The sequence below is a fragment of the Daucus carota genome, chromosome 8, assembly GCF_001625215.2.
Source record: "Daucus carota subsp. sativus chromosome 8, DH1 v3.0, whole genome shotgun sequence".
Classification (NCBI taxonomy): Eukaryota; Viridiplantae; Streptophyta; class Magnoliopsida; order Apiales; family Apiaceae; genus Daucus; species Daucus carota.
The window spans coordinates 2,825,123-2,841,834 of NC_030388.2; the positions used below are offsets into that span (position 1 = coordinate 2,825,123).

General features: G+C 34.8%; 2 protein-coding genes across 2 annotated transcripts; both read right to left on the reverse strand.

Moving 5' to 3' along the window:
• On the reverse strand, window positions 1–519 carry LOC108197937 (zinc finger protein 4-like). Its single transcript, XM_017365674.1, has one exon. The coding sequence runs from the start codon at window positions 517–519 to the stop codon at window positions 1–3; it is 519 nt and encodes a 172-aa protein (XP_017221163.1).
• Window positions 520–11,030: 10,511 nt separating this feature from the next.
• On the reverse strand, window positions 11,031–11,549 carry LOC135148328 (zinc finger protein 4-like). The gene has a single exon (XM_064083010.1). It carries the CDS (start codon window positions 11,547–11,549, stop codon window positions 11,031–11,033), a length of 519 nt encoding a protein of 172 aa, XP_063939080.1.
• Window positions 11,550–16,712: the final 5,163 nt, after the last annotated feature.

Consider the following 16,712-nt stretch of genomic DNA (forward strand, 5'->3'; position numbering starts at 1 on the left):
CTAGAGCTTAAGATCCAAATCCACAGCATTCTCTTCTTCATGCCCTATTGCAGGACCGCTGCTTGCTCCACCGGGTAGAGGAGCGGTGGGTGCAACAGAAGGCCCCAACAGATCAGGCACTTCAAAAAACCTGGAACTTCTGATGGCATGACCCCGTTGAGAGGCTGGTGGAGGAAGATTCAGGGAGGATCCTGCAGCAGGTCTAAGAGGTGTCAGAGCAGCTGATGCGGTAGCAGCCTGAGTTGCATACTCCTCTCTTCTCCTCTTGTTCTGAGGATTGATGCCCTGGTAGTGGGTCTCAGCCTGCCGCTTTTCCGCTTGACGCTGCTCCTTGTGAGCCTTTTGGTGCCCACCCAGGGCCTGGTGGGTAGAGAAGGTTATGTCACAATAAGCGCAACCATAAGTTGTTGCACTGGCCGGTGCTATGTTGCTGGTGATATTCAGTGACGTTGAAGAATCGGCCGGTTGTGTCCTTCTAATGGAGGAAGAGGAGGAGAAGATAGAGAAGGAATTAGACATTTTTTGGTGCAGCTAGAGATGTGTTGGCTCAAATGATGTTTGTGTTGGTAAGAATACCTTTAAATACATAACTATGTCATATTAAGTGTATCTTATGTATTTATTACTAATGTAATTTATTACAAGATACTCGATTTACAAATCTTGTATCTAAAATCTCATTAATCGGATATTATATCAAAAAAATATCTACATTAATTTTATATATAAAAAAATCTATTGGATACGATTTTTATTCATTCTAACTAATTAATTTTATGCATGCACTTAATTTCCTAAATATCTTAATGATCAGTTTGCTAGAGACTACTCGGATAAATTTGTCAAACAAACAAAATAAGAGTATACCTCTTTAAATATATGATTTTCTCGTAATATGAAATATTCTTCACAATTTTCATTATTAATGTAATTTCATACAAGATATCGTATAAAATCCAAGTATAGTACATGCAATTTTTTTATTATCGATTTAAAAATTAATTATATATAAACGAATGAAGTATATAAGGAAATCCATCACATACGCGAGATTTTTTTTAACTAATTTATTTTTTCCAGTCATTGAAGTTTCCTCGTATATATGGTGGTGAACAGTATATCCAAATTTATCATATGCTACGTAGATTTTGGAGTTGGGCTCTTTGGACTACACATATATTGGAGTCTTAATTTGAAGACCTAATATACTTTCTTAATTTAAAATTCTACATTAACTACCGTGTACATGTCCTGATTGTATAATAGTACATATGCTTTAGTCCCTCTTTTTCCACCCATCTAAAGTCTGTTACCGGTCAACTATTGTCCTGCAGTTTTTATCCTAAACCAAACTAAGAATCTATTAATATAAACACCGCAGAAAAGAATGTGGGACCGAGAAAGTGGACATATATATGGAGATTAACTTCTTGGATCATTTGGAGTCCTACAAAAATGAGTTCACGTACGGGGCTTCATCATCTTTTTAATTCATCATGTGCAGAACAACCGGAAAACTATAATCTCAAAAGAAAATCATTGTGGAACAACTCTGAAATTGATTCACCATTTGCAGAACAACCGAAAAAGTATAATCTAGAATGAAAATCATTGTGGAACAACTCAGGAATAAATTTAAGGACAACTACAAGAAGCTGAAGAGGTAACCGTAGAAAAAGATGACCTTTATGACCTTGGCATCCCATAATTAGCCCCAAAATCCATTCACGTAAATTCCAGATAATTGTCACCAACTGGATTTCTGCACACCCATCCCATTGAGTTTAGATATTCTGAGCTAGAACTTTTAGGTATGTTAGTCTGCGGAAGCAGTTTCTCCTCTTTTGTAGGATTTTAATCTGTTGCAATAGGAATCTGGATTTGCAGGACCTCGAACAGTGTTGTTCCAGTGGCTTCATTTGCCAAGAGATCCTATGATGCTAGACTCTCTCCGAACATTACACCGTATAATAATAAAGATAGAACATATAAGGAAGCATAATATACACAGCATTAACAAAAATAAAAGGCCTACCGTTAGATTTGAAGGAAATGGATGGACCAGATGGAGGACTCCAATACTCGAAATAATATTGATCTCCACAGAACTTGAGCCAGAGATTTTATGATTGGAACAACTTATGTTGTGTTGGAATTCATGCACTTGCTGATACATTCTCTCATTCATAGTATCTATTAATTATATATTCATGCATCTAGTAATTAAGTGATTTATGTATCTGATCTTTAGAATGTCCTATAGTATCTATATAAAGGATGTTCTACATCATTTGTAAACATCAATTCAATATAAGGAATCATATTCAGAATATATAAAAAGTGTTCTTCTATCTGTTCTTCTTAGAGCTCTGCTGTAGCAACTCACTTAGATTCCTACAAATTGGTATCAGAGCCAGGTTCGTTTCTAATCTGGGATCGAAACTTGAAGTGATTACATGGCGTCAAATTCAGATTCTCAGTCATCTCTCATTCCTATCTTTGATGGTGATGATTATGACTACTGGAAGATAAAAATCAGAACTGTTCTAAGGGCAGAAGGCTTGTGGAATATTGTGGAGAAAGGGTTTGCAGAACCTGAAGATGAAGTAGACTTATCTGAAGAGGAACTTAAGAAACTGGAATCATCACGTCGCCAGGATGCAAGGGCGCTGAGCAAACTTCAGATGGGAGTCACAAAACCAATCTTTACAAGAATATCAACAGCTTCAACAGCAAAAGAAGCATGGGAAATTCTTGAAGGTGAATTCCATGGAGATGAAAAGGTACGAAGTATAAATCTCCAATCCCTTAAAAAAGATTTTCAGAATTTAAGAATGAAGGATTCTGAGAATATACAAAGTTATCATGCTCGTGTGATGGAGATTGTGAATCAAATGAAAACCTATGGAGATAATATTTCTGATCAACATGTTGTGGAGAAAATCTTGATCAGTTTAACAGACAAATATGAATATATTGTTGCTGTTATTGAGGAAACAAAAGATCTCACAAAGTTGTCAATAAAAGAATTGATGGGCTCTCTTCAAGCGCATGAAAAAAGAAGGATGAAACAGGCGGAACAATCAGAGAATGCTTTTCTGTCTAAGGCAAAGACGAAGCCACAACAATTTGCAAAGAAAGGTGGTCAAAATCAGGAGCAAAAGAAGCCTGACTGGAGAAATAAAAGAGAGAATTATTCCAGCACTTACCAGAAGAATCAATATGATAGAGGTACAAGTTCTAATCCAAAAGTTTTTTGCAATATATGCAAAAGAACTAGTCATGTATCATCTAAATGTTGGTTCAAAGGCAAGCCTCAGTGTAATTTTTGTAGAAGATTTGGTCATGTTGAGAAAGACTGTAGATTCAAAAATTATGAGAAGACAAATTTCACAGAAGAACAGGAGGACGGCAAAGGAGAACAAATATTTTATGCTTGTCATTCCAGCCTTCATGGAGATAATAAAGCTTGGTACATAGACAGTGGATGCAGCAATCATATGTGTGAAGATAGAAATATCTTTGTGCAACTTGATACAACAATAAACCCTAAGGTGAGGATGGGTAATGGAGCTGTTGCAGAAGCACAAGGCAAAGGAACGGTAGCTATCAACACAAAATCTGGAATCAAGTATATACGAGATGTTCTTCTCGTTCCAGATTTAAAAGAAAATTTATTGAGTGTTGGACAGCTTCTGGAACATAACTATTGTCTTGTATTTGAAGATAATATGTGCAGAATCTTTGAGAAAAAGAACAAGAATCAGGCCATTGCAGAAGTCAAGATGGAGAAGAACAGGAACTTTCCGTTGATTTTCAACTACAATGCTCTAAAGGCTGAAGTTGAAGACCAATCATGGCTGTGGCATAAAAGATATTGCCATTTGAATTTTCAAGGATTAAAGCTTCTCAAAGAAAGGAACATGGTGAATGGCCTACCAAAATTGCAACATGAAAAGAATTCATGTGAAGGATGCATCATGGGGAAGCAACACAAGTTGCCATATCCAAGTGGAAAATCATGGAGAGCAAAGAAACGCTTGGAACTTATTCATACCGACATTTGTGGCCCAATGAAGACTACATCTTTGGGACAACAAAGGTACTTTATCATCTTTATTGACGATTTTACAAGAATGACGTGGATATATTTTTTGAAAGAGAAGTCAGAAGCTTTCACTGTGTTCAAGAGATTCAAAGCTCTTGTAGAAAAACAAAGTGGGCGTAATATTAAGTGCATACGGAGTGATAGAGGTGGTGAATATACCTCTAGACAATTTGAAGAATATTGCAAAGATGAAGGAATTTGGAAGCAACTGACAGCAGGTTATAGCCCGCAGCAGAATGGAATCGCAGAACGCAAAAATAGAACAATTGTTGAAATGGCAAGGTCTATGATGAATGAAAAAGGACTGCCAAAGACGTTCTGGGTAGAAGCTACAAATACAGCGGTTTACATCCTTAACAGGTGTCCCACAAAAGCTGTAAGGAATCTAACTCCTATGGAAGCATGGAGTGGAGAAAAACCAGATGTAAGTCATTTAAGAATATTTGGCAGCATTGGTTATGTTCTTATACCTGCTGAGAAACGTACTAAACTGGATGAAAAAAGTACAAAGTGTATTTTCACTGGATATACTCTGGAGACTAAAGGTTACAGGCTATATAATGTCGAAACTAACAAATTGGTTGTTAGTAGAGATGTTCTATTTGATGAGAATGCAGCCTGGGATTGGAAAGAAAAGAAGGTGGAACATGTCAATCAACCAAGTTCTTTGGAATCTAGTGAAGAACATGAAGACACTCACACAGAGGAGGCAGAGCAGAATCCTGAACAAGATCAACATACTCAAACATCTGAATCAGAGGAGGAATCTCCACCAAGAAAATTCAGAAGCATGAGTGATATATATCAGTCTTGTAATTTTGTGGTCACTAAACCACAAAATTTTGAAGAAGCTGAGAAACATGAAATCTGGCAGAAAGCAATGGAGGAAAAGATGCATATGATAGACAAGAACAAAACATGGGAGCTTGTAGACAAACCACAAGGAAGAGAGATTATCAAGCTCAAATGGATCTACAAGACCAAAGTAAATCAGAATGGAGAAATTCAAAAGCATAAGGCGAGGCTAGTCGCTAGAGGCTTTACTCAAAAGCCTGGAGTTGATTTTTCAGAAACTTTCTCCCCAGTAGCACGACTGGAAACAATAAGAACCTTGATTGCTCTTGCCGCACAGAAGAAATGGAAAATATTCCAGCTTGATGTTAAGTCGGCATTTTTAAACGGAAAGCTAGAGGAGGAAATTTATGTTGAGCAGCCACAAGGATTCTTGGTGGAAGGGGGAGAGAACAAAGTGTACAGACTCTTAAATGCTCTCTACGGACTTAAACAATCACCTCGTGCATGGTACAAGGAGATTGACAAATATTTTATGAAGAATGGATTCCAAAGGAGCAAGAATGAAGCAACTTTATATGTGAAGAAACAAGGAAGCAAGATTCTAATTGCTTGTCTCTATGTGGATGATCTCATTGTTACTGGGAATGATGAAGAGATGATAGAAAGCTTTAAGGAACACATGATGAAGACTTGTGAGATGAGTGATTTGGGTCTACTTCATTATTTCTTGGGCATTGAAGTATCACAAGGAGGAGATGGAATCTTTGTTTCACAGAAGAGGTATGCAAAAAGTATTCTCGAGAAGTTCAATATGACACATTGCAAACCAGTGTCAACACCCCTGGTGGTTAGTGAAAAATTATCAAAGGAGGATGGAACATCAAAGGTAGATTGCTCTCTCTACAGAAGTCTAGTGGGTAGCTTGTTGTATCTTACAGCAACAAGGCCTGAAATAATGTTTGCAGCAACTCTACTATCTAGGTTCATGCAAAACCCTAGTCAGACACACTTTGGAGCAGCAAAAAGAATCCTGAGATACTTGCAGGGAACACTGGACTATGGGATTTTTTACAAAGCTGGAGAAAACCTAAATCTTATCGCTTATTCCGACAGTGATTGGGCTGGAAGCATAGATGACATGAAGAGTACATCTGGATATGCATTTTTACTTGGAACAAACATATGTTCTTGGCTGTCAAAGAAGCAGAAAGTTGTCGCACAATCATCAGCAGAGGCGGAATATGTGGCAGCTGCAAAAGCAACTTCTCAAGCAATTTGGCTAAGGAGGATACTGGAAGACATTGGAGAAAAGCAACAGGAGGCTACTATTCTATTCTGTGATAATAAGTCAGCTATATCTATAGCTAAGAATCCGGTGAACCATGAGAGGACTAAGCATATAGCAATCAAATATCATTTTATCAGAGATGCGGTTGAACAAGGAGAGATACAACTGGAATACTGCAAGACTCAAGAACAGCTTGCCGACATTTTTACCAAGGCTCTTCCTAAAGAAAAATTCTGCTACTTGCGAGAACGCATTGGAGTTGTCAAAGAAGTGCATTAAGGGGGAGTGTTGGAATTCATGCACTTGCTGATACATTCTCTCATTCATAGTATCTATTAATTATATATTCATGCATCTAGTAATTAAGTGATTTATGTATCTGATCTTTAGAATGTCCTATAGTATCTATATAAAGGATGTTCTACATCATTTGTAAACATCAATTCAATATAAGGAATCATATTCAGAATATATAAAAAGTGTTCTTCTATCTGTTCTTCTTAGAGCTCTGCTGTAGCAACTCACTTAGATTCCTACATGTTGATGATTAAAATTAATACATAGTTCCTTATTCTTTTACAAAAGCATCATATATTTATAGTTAAATTTAATATTTGAAAGATTTCAAAAGGTAATAGAGCTAAAAAAATGAGGCTTTAAATTTAGTTCTCTAGATGGATGTTAATTATTCAATCATACCACTTATAGCCTATAAACTAGCCGATATTAATGCGCTAAAGCTTTAGAGTATGTACTTATAAGTGATCGTTAGAGTTGTTCTAGTTAAGTAGGCTACATACTGTCTTATATTAATGTATATATGTGTGTGTGTGTCTATATATATATATAGGGTAGCACTCCATAGCATACCCTCTTATATGGAGTTACGTAGCACACCATTATAAATATATACATAATATATATTCTATTATATTTTTTATGAAATATAATTGCAAATTTTGATTATTAAACCGAAAACGAAGTTATACAATTTTTTTATTCCAAAGATCATCTAAAATTATGCAATATCTCAACATGATTCTATAACAGAATAATAATCATCCAGAATTATTCTGTTGTAGAATCAATTTCGAAAATATATTTTTTTTAATCAAATTTTAAGTGTTAAATTACTTAAAATAGATTTATTTTATAGTATTCTATATTAGAATCACGTTTTATATGTATTCTATAACAGAATTTATAATAAAATTGAAGATTTATAGTGGCGCGCTATGTAACTCCATATAAGGAGTCCCTCTTTTGAATGTTGGCCTATATATATATATATATATATATATATATATATATATATATATATGGAAAGACTTGTTTAGGTTTTCATTGGGACCAAGTCTAATTTTCCCATGTACTTGTAAATTTCCTTGTAGGACGAGAAGTCTTGAAAATCATCCCTTTATGGAATCTAATCCGGTTTTTAATTAGCCATTTACTTAGTCAATTATTTATCCATAAATTTTAAAATTAATTAGTGCTTGGCGGGCCTAATTCATTGATCGGGCTTCTATTTGCACGGATCGAGGTCATATCTAATTTTTGCATTTATTGTGTCTTCTAAGGTATTTTTTTTAGCCCTTATCGTTTTCCTCCCAACTTTCTGGAAACATCTTGAAATTATCACGGATGTTTTGATAGCCTCACCTGAAAACAATTCAGCACTTAGTACTTGTCGGGTATTCAGATTCTACTTGGATGTTTTTGGCTGTCACGTGGGACAAGCCAATTTGATTGCTTAGAGTTACTACAAAGGAAAAGGTTATGAAGATGATGAAAACAGAATCTTCAAGTTCAGGACTCTATATTTTAGAGGACTCAGTAACTTTCATGATCAAACAAAAGACCATTAAAGGGACTCGGGTGCTAGATATTATAGTGAGCTAGAAGATGTCTCTTTCTCCACCAGCTCTCTATGATTTGCTATCCAGGACCTGATGGTCACAAACATGGTATGACTTTTGACTAGCATATTATTTGAATATCTGTTTGCTAGAGACATATTTGGTATCCAAATTATTACCTCTTATGATAGAAGGCTACAGCCATGTCTAGCCTGGACAAAACTCACGAACCTTCGTTGGTGTTACAATCAACCAACAAAGATAGCAATTCCACCCCTAATATAGATGTCATATTAATCGATAATGATGCTGCTACGGACTCTAAAGTAGTTGTAGAAAGAGGTCGTTAAAAGAAAAGAAATGAGGTGTGGAACCACTTCATGAAAAAGAGATTTGACGGTGTTTTGGAAGCTATTTGTAAATATTGTAGCAAGCAGTTGAAAGGTGCTTCAGGAAGCGGTACAATGCATTTGAAGAATCATTATGTGAAGAAACATAAGTAGAAGCCTCAAAAGAATATAAGGCAAAGGTTTTTATCAAGCAATTTTAGCAAAGATCACCCTCAACTAGTAGCTTATAATTTCGATGGCAGCAAAAGCAGAGCTAGCAGAGATAATTATCATGCATGAATATCCTCTATGTATCGTGGATCAGGTTGGATTTAAGAGATATTCAACAGTGCTTTAGCCACTCTTCAAAGTACCCTCCAGAAACACAATAAAAGTGAGATTTTTGAGATTTATGAATATGAGAAAGTGAAAACGAGTAGTTTGTTGGAGAGCATTTCAAGTCTAGTAGCCATTACAACCGATATGTGGACTGCAAATAATCAGAATAAGGGGTATATGGCCGTCACAGCTCATTTCATATATGATTCTTGGATGTTACACAACCGTATTATGAGGTACCAAAAATATTTTCCTTCTCTATGAATCGATTTTATATATACACACGGTTGAAGATGTTAATATACTTTAGTTGCACATATTGTGTAGTAGATCTCTTGAAGATGTTTTAGTAAACTCTATTTCTGTATTCCATTGTTTTAGTAATTCTCAATTACTAATTGACTTGTTTTGTCATTTGTGATTTCTGTTAATACCACACAGCTATGAGGACTAGGGGCTGGACTCTCGACCATCGGAGCAGTGTTGTCTGCTTAGCAAATTTCAAGTTTCAACTTCCACTTTTCAATGCTGAACATATTTCAAGTTTCAACTTCCACTTTTGGGATTTTTATTTTGATTTATCTGAATCTGTAATGTACTTTGATATTGTGGTTTGTTTTTGAACTATGAAGTACTCTGTAATGTTATTATGGAGTATACCATGGAACGAAATATTTAAATTCATGTTGCTTAATTATTTACATTCTATTTTGATTCCAATTTCCAATGTAGGTGTTTTTGTAGTTCAATTATCAGCTAATTCTTTTTTTTGCACAAAGTCGGGTTTGGATAAAACCCGAACCCGGTCCGACATCCGTAAGATCGGTTTTTGTTTTTCAAATCTGTTCGGATTTGGACCGGGTTTGGGTTTGGTGAAAATTTTCGGGTTTGGATTTGGATATCACATATATGCGAACTGATCCTACCTGTTAACATCCCATGATGTATTTGCTCAAGTTAAATCATTTAATTCATATATTGCTATTTGTGAAAAACTTAAAATCAAATAATCAAAATCAAAGATAAACTTATAATAATAAAAAATTATGTATAATATATAATTAAAAATGATTCAAATATTGATTTGAAGAACAGTATTGGATGCATACAAAAGTGTATGCAAATATTTGGTTTAAGTACTTGTGAATCTATTTATACTAACCTTTTACCACTGCCAAGCACGGGTATATAGGTCGTAGTTTATTTTTTTAATTTTAACATCAATTTATTGATAATTTAGTATTTATATTAATCAACTGATTATATTTTCTCACGAAAGTTCATCTTTTAAAATTTTTTATCTATTGGTAAATATTTTTTTGTTATTAATATGTGATTTTTTATTATGCAATTAAATTTAAATCAGATTTTTCGTATTTTGTATATCTTTCGTATGATGAAAAGAGATACTCGCTCCGTCCCAAAATACATGTCGCTTTGACTTTTTGCACGTAATTTGATGTGCAAATAAAACATACTTCTATACATTATTTTTGAAATTTATTTTTTCTCAACAAAAGTATAACATCCATATTTTTATTTAGAAAAAGAAAATTTGAAAAATAATATATAGACATATGTTTTATTGGCACCTCAAATTACATGAAAAAAGTTAAGGTGACATGTATTGTGGGACGGAGGAAGTATTTGGGTGTAAGAGATTAAAGTTAGAAAGGGTTACGTAATGGTTGGTGTTTGTATTGCAATAGAACACATTCGAGTTGAAAAGAGTTATCTGAAGGTGCTTGTTAAAGAAATATATTCAAAATTGGATATTTATAATTTTATTTTTAATGTCATTATAATTGTTTTTATAAAATATTATATGATAATATGTTGTCATCTCTAAGACTAAAACTATTTAACAATGTAAGAGTAATATGAGAGAGACTACCGAACAAAAAAATATAACCAAAATTTTGAACTACAAATTATATCCATGTTGACTATTATTATAGTATAATACAGACACATTATAGTTTTCACAAATCAATATATACACTTCCTCATTAAAAAAATTGAGTTATTATTTTATGTAGTTTTCACTTTTTTTTATATATGTCATTTTAAAGGATAATGAAACTCTTATTTAATCAATAGCACTATAACCCTTTCATATACAAATTACTTATTTAATTCATTGACCGAATTGGACCAGAAATATATATAAAGAGACATTAATAATTGGAAAAAAAAAAACAAAACATTTATATGGATATTGGTAGAATTTCCAATCAATCCGAAGGGCAGTAATAATTTTGGCAAATTAAAAAAAACAAGCAGAAATAACGGTACAAGTAAATTCCCTTCCCCTAGAGCTTAAGATCCAAATCCACAGCATTCTCTTCTTCATGCCCTATTGCAGGACCGCTTCTTGCTCCACCGGGTAGAGGAGCGGTGGGTGCAACAGAAGGCCCCAACAGATCAGGCACTTCAAAAAACCTGGAACTTCTGATGGCATGACCCCGTTGAGAGGCTGGTGGAGGAAGATTCAGGGAGGATCCTGCCGCAGGTCTAAGAGGTGTCAGAGCAGCTGATGCGGTAGCAGCCTGAGTTGCATACTCCTCTCTTCTCCTCTTGTTCTGAGGATTGATGCCCTGGTAGTGGGTCTCAGCCTGCCGCTTTTCCGCTTGACGCTGCTCCTTGTGAGCCTTTTGGTGCCCACCCAGGGCCTGGTGGGTAGAGAAGGTTATGTCACAATAAGCGCAACCATAAGTTGTTGCACTGGCCGGTGCTATGTTGCTGGTGGTATTCAGTGACGTTGAAGAATCGGCCGGTTGTGTCCTTCTAATGGAGGAAGAGGACGAGAAGATAGAGAAGGAATTAGACATTTTTTGGTGCAGCTAGAGATGTGTTCGGCTCAAATGATGTTTGTGTTTGTAAGAATACCTTTAAATACATAACTATGTCATATTAAGTGTATCTTATGTATTTATTAGTAATGTAATTTATTACAAGATACTGGATTTACAAATCTTGTATCTAAAATCTCTTTAATCGGATATTATATCAAAAAAATATCTACATTAATTTTATATATAAAAAAATCTATTGGATACGATTTTTATTCATTCTAACTAATTAATTTTATGCATGCACTTAATTTCCTAAAATCTTAATGATGAGTTTGCTAGAGACTACTCGGATAAATTTGTCAAACAAACAAAATAAGAGTATACCTCTTTAAATATATGATTTTCTCGTAATATGAAATATTCTTCACAATTTTCATTATTAATGTAATTTCATACAAGATATCGTATAAAATCCAAGTATACTCTTATTTTGTTAACTAATTTATCACATACGCAAGATTTTTTTTTTTAACTAATTTATTTTTTCCGGTCATTCTAGTTTCCTTTTGTATATATGGTGGTGAACATTATATGCAAATTTATCATATGCTATGTAGATTTTGGAGTTGGGCTTTTTGGACTACACATATATTGGAGTCTTAATTTGAAGACCCAATATACTTTCTTAATTTAAAATTCTACATTAACTACGGTGTACATGTCCTGATTGTATAATAGTACATACGCTTTAGTCTCTCTTTTTCCACCCATCTAAAGTCTGTTACCGGTCAACTATTCCTGCAGTTTTTATCCTAACCCAAACTAAGAAGCTATTAATATAAACACGGCAGAAAAGAATGTGGGACTAGAAAATGGACATATGGGGATTAACTTCTTGGATCATTTGGAGTACTACAAAAATGAGTTCACCTACGGGGGCTTCATCATCTTTTTAATTCATCATTTACAGAACAACCGGAAAACTATAATCTCAAAAGAAAATCATTGTGGAACAACTCTGAAATTGATTCACCATTTGCAGAACAACCGAAAAAGTATAATCTAGAATGAAAATCATTGTGGAACAACTCAGGAATAAATTTAAGGACAACTACAAGAAGCAGAAGAGGTAAGCATAGAAAAAGATGACCTTTATGTCTCATTCACTATATGACCTTGGCATCTCATAATTAGCCCCAAAATCCATTCACGTAAATTCCAGATAATTGTCACCAACTGGATTTCTGCACACCCATCCCATTGAGTTTAGACATTCTGAGCTAGAACTTTTAGGTATGTTAGTCTGCGGAAGGAGTTTCTCCTCTTTAGTAGGATTTTAATCTGTTGCAATAGGAATCTGGATTTGCAGGACCTCGAACAGTGATGTTCCAGTGGCTTCATTTGCCAGGAGATCCTATGATGCTAGACTCTGTCCGAACCTTACACCGTATAATAATAAATATAGAACATATAAGGAAGCATAATATACACAGCATTAACAAAAATAAAAGGCCAACCGTTAGATTTGAAGGAAATGGACGGACCAGATGGAGGACTCCAATACTCGAAATAATATTGATCTCCACAGAACTTACAGAACTTGAGCCAGAGATTTTATGATTGGAACAACTTATGTTGATGATTAAAATTAATACATAGTTCTTTATTCTTTTACAAAAGCATCATATATTTATAGTTAAATTTAATATTTGAAAGATTTCAAAAGGTAATAGAGCTAAAAAAATCAAATCACCCATATTCATTAAATATAATAATAATTCCTAGTGTTATACGTTCTTTCAAATTGATAGAAAAATGCTCATAATCAGTCGCACAACTTTTAACCAACAAGGTACAATCATAATCAGCTTTAAATCAAGTTGATGGATGTTAATTATTCAATCATACCACTTATAGCATATAAACTAGCCGATATTAATGCGCTAAAGCTTTAGAGTATGTACTTATAAGTGATCGTTAGGGTTGTTCTAGTTGATTAGGCTACATTCTGTCTTATATTAATGTATATATGTTGTTACATATTTGATGATGTCACAGGTATCTAACTTGTTTAGTGTGCAGAAGCAAATATCAGAGTTTAGCTGGAAATCAGAGTTTAACGACTGACAGCTGGATCAGAGTTTAAGCAATGATCAGAGTTTGCAGGCGGCTGATTTTCAGGAGCATATCTGACTAAATAAGGAAGATAAATATCAAGAGAGATTGTGCAGATCAGGACAGCAGAAGGATAGCTACTGATTAGATTATTTTAGGAAGCAGATAATTATAAATCAATCAGTAGATATCATGTAACTGTGTATATAAACACAGCTTAGGGTTTACTCTAGATGAGTTATCAATTGAATATCATTCGTGTAACCTAGCAGCTCTTAGTGATAAGATATAAATCACTAAGAGATTTTTTGTAAGCTACTGTGATTTGTGAATAAGAGTTTATTGAGTTATTCTCTTATACTTGTGTTTGTCTTGGATTGTGTTCACTATATTATCTTATATAGTGAGTTTATTCGGCCTAACAAGTGGTATCAGAGCCAGCTCTGTTGATATACCTACAGTGAGATCTTAATCACACAATCATGTCTGAGAAATCACAAAACAGTAGATATGAGTCTCTTAGGGTTCCGGTCCTCAGGGCATCTGAATATTCTGTCTGGAAAGTAAGAATGATCATGTTTCTGGAATCTACAGATCCAGAATATCTGGATAGAATTTATGATGGTCCACACATGCCAACAAAGCTCTCTGTTGCAGTGGGAGATGAACCCCAGAAGATGATTCCTAAAGAAAAGAAGGACTATACTCCAGAGGACATCTCATCTATCAGTAAAGATGCAAAGGTGAAGCATCTGTTGCATAGTGCTCTGGACAATGCTATGTCCAATAGAGTAATTGGGTGCAAAACTGCAAAAGAGATATGGGATGCTTTGGAAGTCAGATGTCAAGGAACCAAAGCCATCAAAAAGAACAGAAGAACCATACTTACTCAAGAGTATGAACACTTTGATTCAAAATCTGGTGAATCACTGACTGACCTTTATGATAGGTTTGTCAAGCTGCTGAATGACTTGTCTCTTGTGGACAAAGAATATGATTTGGAAGATTCAAATCTCAAATTTCTGCTTGCTCTTCCTGAAAAGTGGGATTTGAAAGTAACCACTATAAGAGACAATCATGATCTTGAAGAGATGTCTCTGGATGAAATCTTTGGAAGGTTGAAAACTCATGAACTTGAAATGGAGCAAAGGAGCAAACGACATGGTGGGAAACCCAAACCAGTTGCTCTAAAAGTTCAAGAAGATTCAACTGTGAAAAGCAAAGGAAAAGCTCATGTCAAAAAGTCTGATACTGAGTCATCAAACTCTGATGATGACTCAAACTCCGATATACTATCAGACTCTGATGATAGTGATACTGAGATGATGCAGTTGGCAGCACTGATGGTGAAAAGCTTCAAGAAGATGGCTTATAAGAACTTCAACAAAGGGAAGAAGTTCTCAAAGAAAGACAGAAACTCTGATAGGAAGATCTTCAAAAAGAATGAAGGCAAAGAAGAAAAATCTGGAAAATCTGATAAGTCTAAATACACCTGCTTCAATTGTGGAGAGAAAGGCCATTTTGCAACTGAGTGCAAGAAAGCTAAGAAAGAAAAGGAACAGGCCTTTATCACAAAGAAGGGGAGCTGGGCAGACTCATCAGAATCAGAGGAAGAAGTCAACTATGCCTTGATGGCAAACATGGACAACAGCACTGAGACTATTGAAACCAAGGTACCTCATTCCACTCTTGCTTTTGATACTGAGGATATAACTGAGTTAAGACTGTTTCTTAAAACTCTGCATGTTAGTTATAGAGATCAGACTTTAGAAAATGACAGACTAAAATCTGAGATCTTGGATGTTAAGAAAAGGAATGATTATCTTGAAAAGGAACTAGTTCAAATGCTAGAAGTTCAGAAGGAAAGAGATGACTCTATCTTTGTTAGAAATGAACTCTTAAAGAAAAATGCTTCTCTTGAATCAGAACTTGTAAAGGAAAGAGAGATAATCAGAACTTGGACTAACTCAGGGAAGACTACTCAGAATATCTTAGAAAGTGGAAACTGGAAGAAAGGGTTAGGTTACTCTGATAAAAATGAAGCTGAGTCTTATAAACAAGAAACCATTAAAATTGAAAAACCTAAGGTAGTTCCTGTAAGATTTGTTGCAGAATCAAAGACTCAGGACAAATCAAAGACTGATACACCTAAACAAGTTAATATTGGTTTGATGACTCAGAAACAGCTTAAGCATAAACTCAAGGAGGTTAAGAAAGAAAACAGGATTAAGGAACCTAGGAAAAATAGGAATGGAAAGGTTGGAATAAACAAAAGCAACAATTACATGCCTGTTCCAAATGCTCCTAGGAAAACTTGTCATAATTGTGGTAATCCTAATCATCTTGCTTCTTTTTGCAGGAAAAATAAGGACATAAATGCTATATCTCCAAAATCAGAAGTTAAGACTAGGAATACTAGATTTAGACCAGAGAATCTCTGTTTTCATTGTGGTAGTTTATGGCATTCCATTTAAACTTGTAAGGAATACAATAGTTTATATTATGATTATTATGAATTAAAACCTTCTTTGAGGAAAAAGATTGATTCTCCTAGTTCAGCATCTGCAAAAAAGTCTGTTAACACAAACTCTGATATAAACTCTGATAAATCTTCCGCTGCTAGTGTTAACAAACTTAACAAGAACAAAGGATCCAAGCAAGTCTGGGTCCTTAAAACTAATCATTAGTTGTGTATGTGATTGCAGGGCAACAGGAAAAACATCCTAGTTCTGGACAGTGGATGCTCAGGACATATGACAGGAAATAAAGCCCTGCTATCAGACTTTGTGGAGAAGGCTGGCCCAAATGTTTCTTATGGAGATGGCAACATAGGGAAAACTTTGGGATATGGCAATATCAATCTTGGAAATGTCATTATTCAATCTGTAGCTCTTGTCTCAGGACTTAAGCACAATCTGCTGAGCATAAGTCAAATCTGTGACAGAGGATATCATGTCAATTTCCTAGAAGAACACTGTGAGATCATTAGCAAAAGAATTGGAAAAATTGTTCTGAGAGGATACAGACATGGAAACATCTATGAAGCTAAGCTATCTTTAAACTCTGAAAGCTCTGCAATCTGTC